The 15,131-nt window shown below is 41.6% G+C and overlaps 1 protein-coding gene across 2 annotated transcripts in view; it reads right to left on the reverse strand.

Annotated features, from left to right (window-relative positions):
- Positions 1–15,131, reverse strand: part of LOC137420962 (BRISC complex subunit Abraxas 2) — a 41,878-nt gene that overhangs the window by 12,810 nt on the left and 13,937 nt on the right. For both annotated transcript variants that reach the window (XR_013622433.1, XM_068106518.2), the window contains exons 3-5: positions 5,256–5,292; positions 4,654–4,720; positions 1,575–1,771 (exon numbers count right to left, since the gene is read on the reverse strand). Coding sequence is in view for 1 of the 2 variants with exons in the window: in XM_068106518.2 (XP_067962619.2) it covers positions 1,575–1,771; positions 4,654–4,720; positions 5,256–5,292 (301 nt within the window). In the remaining variant the exon portion in view is untranslated. The remainder of the gene's footprint in view (positions 1–1,574; positions 1,772–4,653; positions 4,721–5,255; positions 5,293–15,131) is intronic.

Consider the following 15,131-nt stretch of genomic DNA (forward strand, 5'->3'; position numbering starts at 1 on the left):
GGGGAAAAGGGGGATCGGTTCCCGGTGATTCACGATTCATAGGGGGAAATTTTAAATTTTTACGAACACAAAGGTACATCATTACAGTAGTTTCATTTTAAATTCTTACAAAGAAATAATACTGTAAACCTTTCCAAAAGGTTAGCTCGCTCTTTTGCTGTGAGCATCAAGTTACTTTATCGAAAACGAACCGTTTGTTTTGCTTCGATCTTGTGTGATTCCCAAAGTGTGTCATTGTCTGGGAAATAGTTGCCTTTTCAACAGCTCAGATTTTAAGCTTGAAGGATGATACGGTATTCTGCATTATCTTGCGAAGACAGACGATTGAGTTTAAATTGCATAATTTTAAACCTAATTTTAAACGATCGTTTTAAACGCAATGTTAAACAAACGTTTTAAACGCAAGTTTTACACTATGGATATTTTCCACCGATCAGCAAGACTGGTTCATGAAACATAAGTAAAAGTGAACTTTTATTTTGGATCTAAAATAAAATTCTAACATAAGGGCTGTGATGCCAGTATATTTAAAATTACAGGATGCAATTTAAACTCGGTCTATCTTCGTAAGATAATACACCATACCATATCTTTCTTCAACTATAAACTCCGAACAGTTAAAACGACAACTATTTTCGAGATCAACATGCGCTTTGGGAGCACACTTTAATCGTGTGCGGACTGTAATGTAACGCTATGTTCCTCATCCATGTTTGTGGTTTGTTTCCGTGTTTTGTGAATGACCATATGCCCTTCCCGCTTGGCGGGATCGACTGTGATCTCGCGAGAACACGCCTCGTGGCCTTATACTGCAGTATATTGCACAGACTAAAGGTATTTTAAGCATTTTCAATGGTTGCTAGGAGACAGGGAAGCATGTAGATTTCATACTAAAGGAATCATAAGATTTAAAACAAAACAACAGATATATAATTGAACAATCACTCTCGGTTCCTGATCAAAAATCATTTTTGCGCCCGGGGAAAAACCGCAAATACACGCGAGACAGAGCCACGAATGTAGAAGCAGGTCACATGTTGTGGACCACGAATACGCGGGGTCCGTGAATGTCGGGATCCAGCTGTACTAGTACCGAGTTTCATTTAAATCCCTTCAGCTGTCTCAAGCATCACATTTTACCTGACATGACCTTTGACGCTGAAATCGAATCAGTTCATTTTTGCATCATTATACATACTTGTACCAAGTTTGACTTGGTTCCCTTCAGCCGTTCATAAGTTATCGCAATAACAAAAACCTATCATGGACGGATGACCCAAAAACATAATGCCTCTGGTGACTTTGTCAGCGGAGGCATAAAAATGATACGTTATGGTCCAAATAGATGAATAGCTGGTCGTAGAAAAGGGGTACACAAGAGAAAATCTGAGATTATAAATCAAGATTGAAAATGGTCAAGAATAACAAATACAAACATTCAATAGGAAAACAAAAAGCTAATCAGTAAAAACACACTGATGTCAACATCTATCAATTACAAAGAGCATACACATTGGTAAATAAAGAATAAAAACCTAGCCAGCATTTTCATCAGCTTGTACTAGGTTGCTCACCTGCAGCTTTCCAACCATTTGAAAAGCCTGTGTTCCAAGGCATATGTGGCATGGTTTTCAGAAGAACGGGTTGTGAAGAGGAGAAAGAAGAGGTCTGGAGCATCAAGAGCAGTCTGCATGCTGCGATGGATCTGATGCTCGAGCAAGGATATTTGCTGAGGTGTGTTCCTTCTGAACTTGTACCACCCAATCACTTGCTGTCAAGTATTATGGGGAACAGGGAATAACAGGAAATAACAGGAAAAGATTAATGCCTTGCTTCCACTTCATTTGTCTGTGCCGAGAGAGAACGAGCTGTGCGGATAATTGACGCCCACACTGTGGAGAACCATGAAGCAGCGCGAGGTTTGTTCAACAAGACTCGGTGGTGTAATGGTTAGAGCGTCCACTCTGAGTCTGGAAGGTCAGTGGTTCTAACCCCGGCCAATTAATACCAAAGACTTTTAAAATGGTATGTGCTGCTTCCTTGCTTGATGCTCAACGTTTAAAAGGATAAAGTACAGACAAACACAAGTTGACAATCATTGCACACGTTTGATGTGCCCAATGGCCTCCTCCTGTGTTGAAGTTCCTTGTAAAGGAACTCATGTTAACTATTAATTTAAAACACAATTCATGGATTAACAGTTTCTCGACAGAATCGTACATGTGATGCATTCTCAAATCAACGCAACTGCGTTAGGTATGATGCCCGTCAAGCAGAGTTGAAAGAGAGCTTGCCCAGCAGCACGGCTATTTCACAGCACAGCCTCACACCCGGAAGTGAAGGATGTGCTAATTTGGTGCCAACATGTTAATGAGCATTTTGTAAGAATGAAAATATCTCAGGTTTGGTTTCAGTTTAACAATGCTAACATTAACGACAACGAGCAATCAAAGATTGCATACCCTCACCCAGACTTGTTTTATGTAGTTTTATAATATTATTTCACAGACATACTCACACCATACATACTTTATAGACATACACGCATTCCAATTGCACTGTGCATACAACAACAACAACAACAACAACAACAACAACAACAACAACAACAACAACAACAGGCATTTTAAGGCCATTTTCCCTGCATGAGCGGGGGTTAGCCTTGCGGTCCCCATGACAATCTTCTCCATCTCTCCTTGTTAACCCCCTTGCCCGCATTTCTTCTTCCACCATCTTTAGCCAAGTCTTTCTCGGTCTTCCCTGTCCTCTACTCCCTTCTACATTCATTTCCATCACTCTTCTCAACCAGTCACTTTCATCCTTCCTCAACACATGACCAAACCATCTCAACCTGTTCCTCTTCACAGCATCCATCACAGGCTCTATTCCCATCATCTTTCGCAATTCATCATTTGTCTTCCTCTCTCTCAACGATACTCCGCACATCCACCGAACCATTCGCATTTCCACCCTTTACAGCCTTCGTTGCTGCTCTACATTCATGACCCATGTCTCGCTCCCATAAATCATAACACTTCTCACACATGCAGCATACACCTTTCCCTTCAGCTTCAACGACACTCCCCTCCTCGTCAGCACGCCACTCAGTTCCCGAAACTTCTTCAATGCACATCTCACTCTAGCAACTGTTGCCGAGTCTGATCCACCTTCTCCATTCAGCAGGTCTCCTTGGGAGCAAAATGTTTTCACACCTTCTAGCTTCACGCCATCTCCAAGATCCAACTCAACATTTCCTCCATCTGCAGCTCCCTCTGTGCACACCTTATCTGTGCATACTCCATAAAACATGAACTCACATTCTAAATGTGCGTATACTTTATAGACGTATTCATATTCTAATTGTACATGCTCTATAGATGTACTCACATTCTAATTCTACATACTTTATAGGCGTACTGACATTCTAATTGTACATTATAGAGGTACTCACATTCTAATTGTACATACTTTATAGAGGTACTCATATTCTAATTGTACATACTTTATAGAAGTACTCATATTCTAATTGTACATACTTTATAAAGGTACTCACATTCTAATTACCTCCGCCACCAAAGGTGGATGGAGGTTATGTTTTCACCCCTGTCTGTCTGTTTATCTGTCGGTTTGTTTGTGAACAAAATATCTCAAAAAGTTGTGAATGGATTCGGACGAAATTTGGCAGAGATGTAGCGTATGACATAACGACGACATGATAACATTTTGGTGAAGATCCAGATCCGGCTACTAGAATTTTAAAAGTGATTCTTCACCATTGGGAGATAGGGCCAAAAACGATAAATCGCGGGATATCTCAAAAAGTTATGGATGGATTTGGACCAAACTTGTTGGACAGGTTGTGTGTGTGACAAGGAAGAATGTCGATTCAATTTTGGTGAAGATCTGAATCCAGATCCAGCGAGTATAATTTTTTAAGTGATTCTTCAGCATTGAGTGATATGGCCAACCAGGTGGAGGTATGCTCTCTACTGAGTGCCGTTGTAGTTGTACATGCTTTATCGAGGTACTCGCATTCAAAATTGTACAAACTTTATAGACGTACACACGTTCTAATTGTACACACTTTATAGACGTACTCGCATTCCAATTGTACATAATTTATAGATGTACTCACATTCTAAATGTACATACTTTATAGATGTACTCGGTTGAAAAAAAAAAAAGAGAACGTGTACTACTTGTTACCACTAGGTGGCATTTGTGGCCTATGTTAGCACATTATGTGTGGCCAAACAGACAGGCAAACAGTCAGACCTAAAATGCAATACCCTCTTCTCTGGCAAGAATAATAATGCTTGTATTTTAAAATACTTTTTGCTTCTTATTGCTGTGGTCATTGTATTGTGTTTGGGAAGCTGGAAGCAGAGGGTACATCATGACATGAGCGTTGTGTGAAAACAAGTGTCAATAACTTAGATATTTTACACATTGCAAGAGGTTATCTTTTGTGTCGGAACAAAACAGATTACCGACGTGCAAAGTGGATCTCATAATAAGAGCATCATTTCGAGCCTCAATTTACTTGACCAATCAGGACATTAGGGTTGGTCAGACAAAAAGACAATCAAATGTACAGCCACACATTTACCACTACATCATGGAATGTCTTACCCTGCATTGACACAAACTTACCACTTGTGCACCTCCAATAACGTCATTTAGTAACTCTTTATCCACAGTGCCTGCATTGTTGTACAAACTGATGGAGACAAACGAAGTACATACGTCAGTTGCAACCAAATTAAAACAAGCGAATCAATATATATATACACACACACACACACACACACACACACACACACACACACACACACACACACACACACACACACACACACACACACACACGAGATATATGGGAGCGTACGCTGGATCAGCACGTCGCTGCGTCCTTTAACGGCTCCTCAGCACCATCCCGACACACACCATTGTGTGCGTTACGGAATGAGGTGTTTTATGGTGGCCGGAGTGCAAATCCTGCCATCAACCTCCTTGAGAGGACCCAGAACCCTGGTACTCATTTCGCCGACCTCGGAAGGATGAGAGGCTGAGTCAACCCCACCTGGTATTAATTCAACAGCTGAGCGGGATTCGAACTCAGGACCTTAGGATCCCAAGCCCGCCACCCTAACCATTAGGCCAACACCAGGTAAAAGCGAATCAATCACTTAAGATATTGCCAAAGTAGCAGTGAAAACAAGCCTGCCTTTGTTGAACACTGAAAAAATACCTACCAAAATGGTTGAGGACATGGAACATGGTTTTGAATATCTGAAAAAGAAAACAAACGTTCAAATACAAAAACAAGTACAACACTTGTGCCCTGATTTGCACAGTTATAAAACAGACAGTTTGGCCATGATAAAGTCAACCCTGGTTTATAAACACGAAGGAGGCAAAGAAACTGCATGCAACTTTTTTCTTTAGACTTATTAGATTTCGCAGACTCGGTGGTGTAATGGTTAGAGCGTCCACTCTATGTTTGGGAGGTCGGTGGTTCGAACCACAGCCGAATCGTATCAAAGGCTTTTAAAATGGTACATGCTTCTTCCTTGCTCAACACTCATCTATCTATAATTCCAGTAATCTCTGTACGTTTGTACGTCTGTACGTCTGTACGTCTGTACGTTTGTCTGTGACCGCTGTTTCTCGACAACTACCGGTCCGATATACTTGAAACTTGCCAGGTATATTGCTGGGGACCCGAGGATGTGCCTTTTCAAGGTTTGAAATTAATCGGACAAGTACTTACCGAGCTATGGCGATTTAGCCGTTCGCCGTTCGCTTTGCCGTTGCGAATGGACCAAACCATTCATGTAAATAGAGGGGGGGGGGGGGTTCTGTGGTCGTTCGCTTTGGCTTTGCGAATGGACCAAACCATTCATGTAAATAGAGGGGGGGGTTCTGTGGTCGTTCGCTTTGGCTTTGCGAATGGACCAAACCATTCATGTAAATAGAGGGGGGGGGTTCTGTGGTCGTTGCGAATGGACCAAACCATTGTTTTTTTTTTGCAGTTTTTTTTTTTTTTGCAGTTTTTTTTTTTTTGCAAGGAACGGGCACCCACGTACGGGCACGTCCTAGCTTATATATAGTACGGGCATGCCCTAGTCATTTAAAAGGATAGAACACTGAAAATAGCCATGGGTTGGCAACCAATGTCAGACATTAAATGGCCCAACGGCCTCCTCCTGAGTTTAAATTTCTTGAAAGGAAACTCAGAAACTTTGCTCAGAAAATGACAAAATTCAACATAGTTACAAAACATGTGTTACTGCAGGTGGAGGAGGTCTACCCCAAATGTGGGGGTGGTATTTCATAAAGGGGCAAATCTGGATAGGTAAAGGGTCACAAACTGAAGTCAAGGCAACATACTCCTCAACTTGGAAAAGGCATCTCACTTTCTGGGAAACCTTTCAGGCAATAGTTGAAATACAGGGGAGGCCTTAAAAATTTTCAACTCCTAAAATGGTTAATGGACAAAATCTGTGTTAGAGATGTGACATGGCAAGAGAGGGGACATTTGTCTTAACCTTATTTCCATGCGGGGGTGAAGCAAAAAGCAGGGTTAACCAATCGATTCACTTTATCTGTCTGTTTACAGACGTCAGTTTATTGTCATGTCCGTAGCCGATGAAGACCAGCCTTGGACAGATAGCCGAACGTTGCTTTAACTCGAGGCGTATACCTGAACTTAGCGGGATTATCTTTTCGCGCACACAGGAAAGGCCCAAAGCCTTATCTGATCGGATGGCCGCCGCGGGGTTTATTACTCGAACCCACAAACAAGTAAATGGACACGACACAAAAGTAAAATGCAACAAATAATGAATTTAATGAAATAAAGCAAAAATGAAATTTTGAAAAATGAAAAAGAAAAAAAGAAAAAATATATATATGAAATTTAATGAAATAAAGCAAATGAGGTAAAAATGAATGTAGAAATAAAAACTAAATCCTGTATTGAGACGTCTCCACTCAGACACACAAAACAGACAAGGGAATGATTAAAGAAGTTCGTTTTTAAAGAAGAATAAAATAAAAAGAAAATCCCCCCTTTGATTTGGCACTCGGCTCTGTGGTCTCGACGAGTACTTTGGTGGGATCGGTCGCTGAGAGGAACGCACGTTGAAGCGCCCGAACAATGGTGCCGGTCAAGTGTGCCCACACATCAAGCCAGCAGCAGGCAGCCAAACATCCTGCCCCCCCTCCCCACCCCCCACCCATTCGATCCCAAAGCAGTACTCGTCCCAAACCCAAAGATCAAATAAACCAAAAGACCATTAGATCCCAAAGCATACAAGAGAGAGGGTGAGTCCGCTTCTTCCTCCTCCTCCTCCTCCTCCTCCCTCCTCCTCCTCCTCCTCCTCTTCTTCTTCTCCACGATCGCACACGAGCCAGGAACAGCCAAGCCAGGGACAAAACATGAGAGCGACCACCCGATCAGATCGCCAGAACCAAGGAGTCAAAAATGCATGCACACCAGGCACGCCAGGACCAAGAGAGAGCGAGGGGTGGGGGTTGGGAGGGTAATGCAGCCTCCTTTGTCCCTCGCTGACGTCACTCCCCGACCAATCCTGACATCCCATTACATCATCCCATGGCTCCTTAACCAGTCACGAAACCCAGGGCTTGGTTTCTCCGTTACGAATCATCAAGGCAGAGTCCAGCCACCATTTGGGAATGTTCGACTGGGCGGGGTTTACTTGCTGACCGGCAAATATTTGAGTCTGTCGGCATGACGGTGCGATGGCCGTTGTTGTAATGGCGGCTCTTTTTGAATAAATAAAACGTAGGGGAAATCACAAGAGGGCAATTACACACTGAGGATTATCCTTAAGCTCTACCTAATTAGCATATCTCCACCCCTCGAATGGACACATATACGATCTTATTCTATACAGATTCCCGACTTAGTACATCGAGGTTCTTCTTCTTTGTGTCACACAGTCCATGCTAAACTAAACATTGCTATGAGATTCATCTCTACCCCAACAAACGTAACATTATGATTGATGAACTCCAGAATTTCAATTAAATTTTAAATACAGTACAGTACTGCACTGTGAAACCGACATTCGCGAACCCCGCATTGTCACGGTTCATAAAATGCGACTTGCTCCTACATTCACTGCCCTGTGCCTTGCATATTCACAGTTTTTGCAGGCAAAAAAATGGTTTCTTGCACAATTATTTCATCACATATTTTTGATCTGGAACCGTGATTATTTAATTATATATCTGTTGTTTAGTTTTAAATCGTGCGATTCCTTTAGTCCACACACAATATTGTGTGATCCCCATAGCACTTCTTGATCCCAGAAATAGTTGCCGATTTTATTGCTCCCAGTTTAAGGGTGTAGTACTGGTGAAAAATTGAGAAAACTACATAGGTACCTTTGAGAGGCCTTTACACAAAAACAAAGTCAAGTTAATATCTAATTTTCAGTTTTTCTTGAAAGATATCATCTTGGCTTTAACTCAGACCAGTTTCAACGCTTCTTTATCATATTACATGCATAAATTAGACCGTCAATAAAAAACAAGGAAAAACAAAGAACACATTTCTACTTCTATGTCACCTATCATTCTTTACACACAAAACTTGGTACATGTATTATACATGTGTTACTCTACTACCTGATGAGAGGATTTTGTGAAATTATGTCAAATGTTCACTAATTAGCTAATTATGCCAATTACCAGATAAAACTTGGTTGTCCTTCAATCAATCCACAATGGCTACTCCTATAAACAAAAGCCTTCATCATTTTAAAGGAAGTGATATTCTGAATATCCTGTCCAAATTTCAGCCCAAAAGAATGATGCAAATTTAAAGTTATAACAAATTTCATGCAAAATATTATATTTCTTGTAAATTGCGTGAAAAGATAACAATAATTAGGGGTACTTCTATGACCTCTAATAGCATGGTTCTTGTTTATAAGACTATAAGGAAACTGTTCAGCTAAAAAAAATAAAAAATAAAAAATCACCTGTTCACCAGTACTACACCCTTAAGCTTGAAGGAAGATACGGTGTTCTGTATTATCCGATGAAGATAGATATCGAGTTCAAATTGCATAATTTTGAACGTCCTGGCATCATAGTGCTTGGGTTAAAATTTCATTTTATTTTAGATCCAACAAAAAAGTTCATTTTTACTTACAGTCGTGGCCAAAAATATTGGCACCTTTGCACTTTTTTTTACAATAATGCACCATTTCTTCCAGAAAATTGTTGAAATTAAAAAATATTTTGGTATCCACATATGTATTTCTTTGGTTTGCAGTGGAACAAAAGAAAAAAAGCTGAAAAAATTCCTAAATCTTAGCTTATTCCACACAGAAATCCTAAAATGGCCCAGACAATAATGGAGGAAGATGGTGTCACATTGCAACGCCGCATGAGCAGAAGACACCCTACTCAGAAACTATCTGACATCGACTACGCTGATGACATCGCCATCGCTGCTGATTCGCTACAAGCTGCACAGGACATCCCATCAAGAATCGAAGATACATCCAGCAAAGTCGGTCTTCTTATCAACGCCTCAAAAACAAAGTACACGCACATATATCGTCGACCGAATGAACAACGAACTATCAGGGCAGCAAATGGTAAGGTGCTCGAGATAGTTCAAGACTTCAAATACCTTGGCTCATATACTATCACTGCCTATGACGTCAGCTGCCGCATTGGACAGGCGTGGGTAGCAGCAAACAAGCTTTAGAAAGTTTGGCGCGCCCGCTGCAATGAAGCACCAAAATCCGGCTATGTAACGCTACAGTTGAATCAATCTTACTGTATGGATATGAGCCGTGGACGCCGACTAGTAGCATGACACATAAAATCGATGGCAACTACACCAAGCTCCCCCGTAAAACACTCAACATCCGTTGGCAAGACCACATCACAAACATTGAACCATATGGTAATTTGCCAAACATTTCTGATGTTGTGAGGAAGAGGCGTTTGAGATTGGTGGGTCATTTCCTCTGGCACGAAGAAGTAGCAGCAATTAGCATCCTACTTTGGTAGCCATCGGAAAGGAACCGACCGAACCTGTCGTTGAACCGGCTGAACCTGACGTTGATTAATATTGTCTGCAGCGACACTGGGCTGCATACGGAAGAACTGAAATCCACCGCAGCTGACAGCTGTTTGGGCAAACAAGTAGTAGTAGTAGTAGTAGTGTACTACAATGAGCATGGAGAGAAGAAAGAAAACCAGAGAATTGTCTGAGGAGGTCAGACACAGGATTGTAGCCAAGCATGGACAATCTCAAGGTTACAAGTCCATCTCCAGGGACCTTGATGTTCCTGTGTCCACCGTACGCAATGTTATCAGAAAGTTTAAGGCCCAGGCACTGTAGCCAACCTCCCTGAATGTGGCCGCAAGGGAAAACTTGATTGAAGATTGCAGTGAAGGATTTTTCGAATGGTGGAGAAAGCATCTCGATCAACTGCCAAACAGATTCAAGCTAACCTTCAGACACAAGGTACGACAGTTTCAACTTGCACCATCCGTCGCCAACTTAATGAAAGGGGGTTCTATGGCAGGAGACACAGGAGGACCCCACTGTTGAGAAAGCCCGACTGAAGTTTGCGAAATCTTACCTGAACCAGCCGAAATCCTTCTGGGAGAATGTCCTCTTGACAGATGAGACCAAATTAGAGCTTTTTGGTAAAGCACACCATCTCTATATTTACAGAAAACAAAACGAGGCCTTCAAAGAAAAGAACACCTTCCCTACAGTCAAACATGGAGGAGGTTCAGTGATGTTTTGGGGTTGCTGTGCTGCCTCTGGCACTGGGTGCCTTGAATGCGTGCATGGCATCATGAAATCAGGAGATTACCAAGGCATTTTGGAGCGCAGCGTTCAACCTAGTGTCGGAGAGCTGGGTCTCCATCGAAGGTCTTGCATCTTGCAGCAGGACAATGACCCCCAAACACACTTCAAAAAGCACCCAGGAATGGTTCAAGACAAAACGCTGGACTTTTCTGAAGTGGCCAGCAATGAGTCCAGATCTAAATCCCATTGAACACCTGTGGGGAGATCTGAAAACAGCAGTTGGGAGAAGGCACCCTTCAAATGTGGGAAAAGGAGCAGTTTGCACAAGAAGAGTGGGCCAAAGTGCCAGTAGAGAGGTGTAGGAAGCTCCTTCATGGCTACAGAAAGTGCTTGTCTGCAGTTTATTTTGTCCAAAGGCTGTGCTACCAAATATTAAGTCTAGGGTGTCAATAATTTTGTCAATGCCGTTTCTTTTTATTTTCTGATTTAAAAGGACATATTAAGTTCTGAATCAAAAACAAAGGTTCTGTAATATTAACAGTGAAATAAAGAATTGTGGAGACCAAATACGTTTGTCAATTTCAACTTATTTTTAGAGAAAATTGTGAGTTATTTGAAAAAAGTGCAAGGGTGCCAATATTTTTGGCCATGACTGTACCTAACTTAAATCGGTCTCACTGATCGGCATAAGATTTACACTTTTGGGATATGGCCGATTGAGGACAATACAATAACGAGTAACGACGATTGGAGGACAAGACAATTTTACTGTATTTTTTTGTTTGTTTTTATGTTAAAGGCTCATCACAGAATATATCCTCCTCATTGACGCCAGGCCTTAAATAAAAGAGCTGCATTGATAGAAAAGTGAAGGATCAGAATAGTCTAAGTAAAAAATCTGCTTTTTGAAAAGGGGACAGTCGTAAGCGTTTGGAAAAACATGAGAAGGTAAAGAGTTACAGAGTTTGGCAGTGGTGGGGAAGAAACAAACATCATAATGGCCCAATCTTTGGCCCCACAATTATCATGTGATGTAGTGGCTTGTCGAGTATTCCGTGGTCACGCTAATGGCGGAGGTACACAAGCAGCAATTTCTTGAGAGCAGAAACCAAAGCAATATCTTTTTTAGGTAGTAGGTTGAAGACAGCAACCGCCCAGGGTGGCACTACTGTCCTGACCTAGGAGTGTTAAAGTGGTACCCGGAACCATCTTGTCCTCTCTGTGTCAGGATTGCTGGGCTTACTTCCTGTCTCACTCAAACTACAGCTATCGGGCTAACATTAATCTCTTTCTTGCAAACAAACACCATATACTTTTCATCATACACTTGTCTTCTCTTTTATTAAAGGCCTGGCCTCGATGAGGGCTATATAGTCCGTGCCTGGAGCTTCCAACGTAAAAAAAAAAAAAAAAAAAAAAAAAAAAAAAAAAAAAAAAAAAGAGAAAGAGCCAACTTTACAGCGTAATTTGAGCGGGTCGAGTTTTGACGTCAGATTCGGAGAGTTGACAAGTCAGACTACTTTGGATTCAATTCTGTCCAGTAAGTATGTGGAGCTCATACCTCCCCAGATGTGAGAGCAGTACTCTATACAAGGACCAATCAATCCTTTATATCGTTGAAGCAGCTGTTGAGAGGAGAGGAATCTTCGACATCTGAACAGGACTCCCAGTTTCCTCAAGGCAGACTTAGAGCTGTTTGTGTAATATGAGGGTTCCAAGACAAATTTGATGTTAGGGTAATACTTAGTAGGTTTATTCTATCACATGGTGTAATTGTGGAGCTTTCAAAGGAGATTGGAGTTGAGAAGAGTTTTAGAGAGAGATGGGAATAAATTGAGTTTTAGAAGCATTAAACTTAACTTGATTACATTTGCCCCACTGGGAAATCTTGTCCAATATACGAATTTAAAGAGGTGGCTGTGATCAAACGAGATGTGGATCGAGTGAGGGAAAATGGGGCAGATGTGAAAATCATGGAGGAATATAATGTTGAATCATCAGCATATGAGTGCATTTGGTTATTTGTAGAAGAAAGGTCATTGATAAAAAATAAAGAAGAGTGTTGGAGACAGGACGGAACCCTGAGGGACACCACTGTTGATAGGGAAGGAGGAAGATGTTGAACCATCAACAATTACGGATATAGAGCGGTCAGAGAGAAAGCTCGATATGAGAGAGCAGAGTGAAGGAGGAAAACCGAAGAGGAAAGCTTGGATATCAGACCCCGATGCCAAACTCTGTCAAAAGCTTTTGAGATATCAAGGCCTACAACAAAGGATTCCCCAATGTCTCTCAGAGAAGAGGCCCAGGCATTCGTAATGTAAGAAAGGATATCACTGGTAAATCTTGCCTTGTGAAAACTATATTGATGGTCAGATAGAAGACTGAGATTGAAGATGCTTGAGGAAATGGGAATTGAGAAGACCTTCAAAGACTTAGGAAATAGTAGAGGTCAAAGGGTATTTAATTGGATGTTCTGAGGAAATAAAAGGAAAGAGAAATAAAAGAGAGAATGTAAAGGTGAGGAGTGAAAATGAGTAAGAAAAGTATATGATGGAAAGTGTATGGTGTTTGTTTGCAAGAAAGAGAGATTGAAGCCAGCCCGGTACCTATAGTTTGAGTGAGACAGTAAATAAGATCAACAATCCTGACACGGAGAGTGCAAGATGGTTCCGGGCACCACTTGAATGCTCTTAAGTCACCAACGGTAGTACTACCCTGAGTGGTTGCTGTCTACAACCTACTACCTAAAAAACCGGTCCAACTGGATGGGTGTTTTTTAGGAGACATCATCTCCATACTGGATGGCCATTGGCTTTGTAAGGGAGCCCGCCCATCCGCCCTTTAACAGATATTGTTTTTAGTCCTGCACGGTGTCACAGTCACCCTCCCCACTGGCAAACCAGTGAGGGTAATCGGTTTAGTCGCCGACTACCCGACCTTGTAGCAGGTAGCACTGGGTTACAGGTTACCAGTGGCAGGTTTTATGTTTTTATTTGATTTTTTAAAATGTTTTTATTATGTTATTTTTATCAAGTTATTTTACAGGATGTTTTAGTAATGGTATTTATTAGTCTGAGGGAATTGAAATATATTATTTACTATCATTTGTTGCAAATGTACAATATTAGTTTAACTATGTGTTAAATTATCTATCTATAATTCCAGTAATCTCTGTGTGTATGTATGTATGTATGTATGTATGTATATCTGTATGTCTGTGACCGCTGTTTCTCGACAACCACGGGTCCGATATACTTTAAACTTGCCAGGTATATTGCTGGGGAACCGAGGATGTGCCTTTTCAAGATTTCATATTAATCGGACAAGTAGTTACCGAGCTATGTCCAAAAAACGATTCAACCAATCAGAGAGCAGCGAGCTATCACGTGTGCCGAACGTGCCGAACAGACTCTGCCTCGGACGGCACATTTGAGAGCGTATTCATTTATTTCACGTTGGCAAACTATGTTGGCGTTAAACTATGTTTTAAAACTAATTAAAACTAATTTGCGATTCTTTCGCTTTCCTGCGCGTTTGTGCACGCTATGGCGATTTCTTTACCAAACTCCGCAAGCCGTTCGCTTTGGACCAAACCATTTCATGTAAATAGAGGGGGGGGGATTGTCACCGTACTCGCAAGCCGTTCGCTTTGGACCAAACCATTTCATGTAAATAGAGGGGGGGGATTGTCACCGTACTCGCAAGCCGTTCGCTTTGGACCAAACCATTTCATGTAAATAGAGGGGGGGGATATAATTTTAGATATATATATAGTACGGGCATGCCCTAGTCTCTATATAATTCCAGCAATCTCTGTGTGTGTGTGTGTGTGTGTGTGTGTGTGTGTGTGTGTGTGTGTGTGTGTGTGTCTGTCTGTATGCGACCGCTGTTTCTCGACAACTACCGGTCCGATATACTTGAAACTTGCCAGGTATATTGCTGGGGACCCGAGGATGTGCCTTTTCAAGGTTTGAAATTAATCGGACAAGTGGTTCCCAAGGTATGGTCACCGTACTCGCAAGCCGTCCGCTTTGGCTTTGCGAATGGACCAAACCATTTCATGTAAATAGAGGGGGGGGTTCTGTGGTTGTTACTGCCACGTGGTTTCAAAGTTTTTTTTTGTTGTTGTTGTTTGCAAGCATGTTTTTTTGCACGCACGTACGGGCAAGCACGTACGTGCGGGCACGCCCTAGTATGTTAAATAGGCTTTATTGGCTTGGTTGTAGACCCGAACCACCATTTATAACACAGAGTCTATGGGAAATTGAGTTCCGACTTGAGAACGATTGTTCAGAACCAAACCTGGTCACAAGTC

The sequence above is a fragment of the Myxine glutinosa genome, chromosome 2 (assembly GCF_964187855.1).
Source record: "Myxine glutinosa chromosome 2, kmMyxGlut1.1, whole genome shotgun sequence".
Taxonomy (NCBI): Eukaryota; Metazoa; Chordata; class Myxini; order Myxiniformes; family Myxinidae; genus Myxine; species Myxine glutinosa.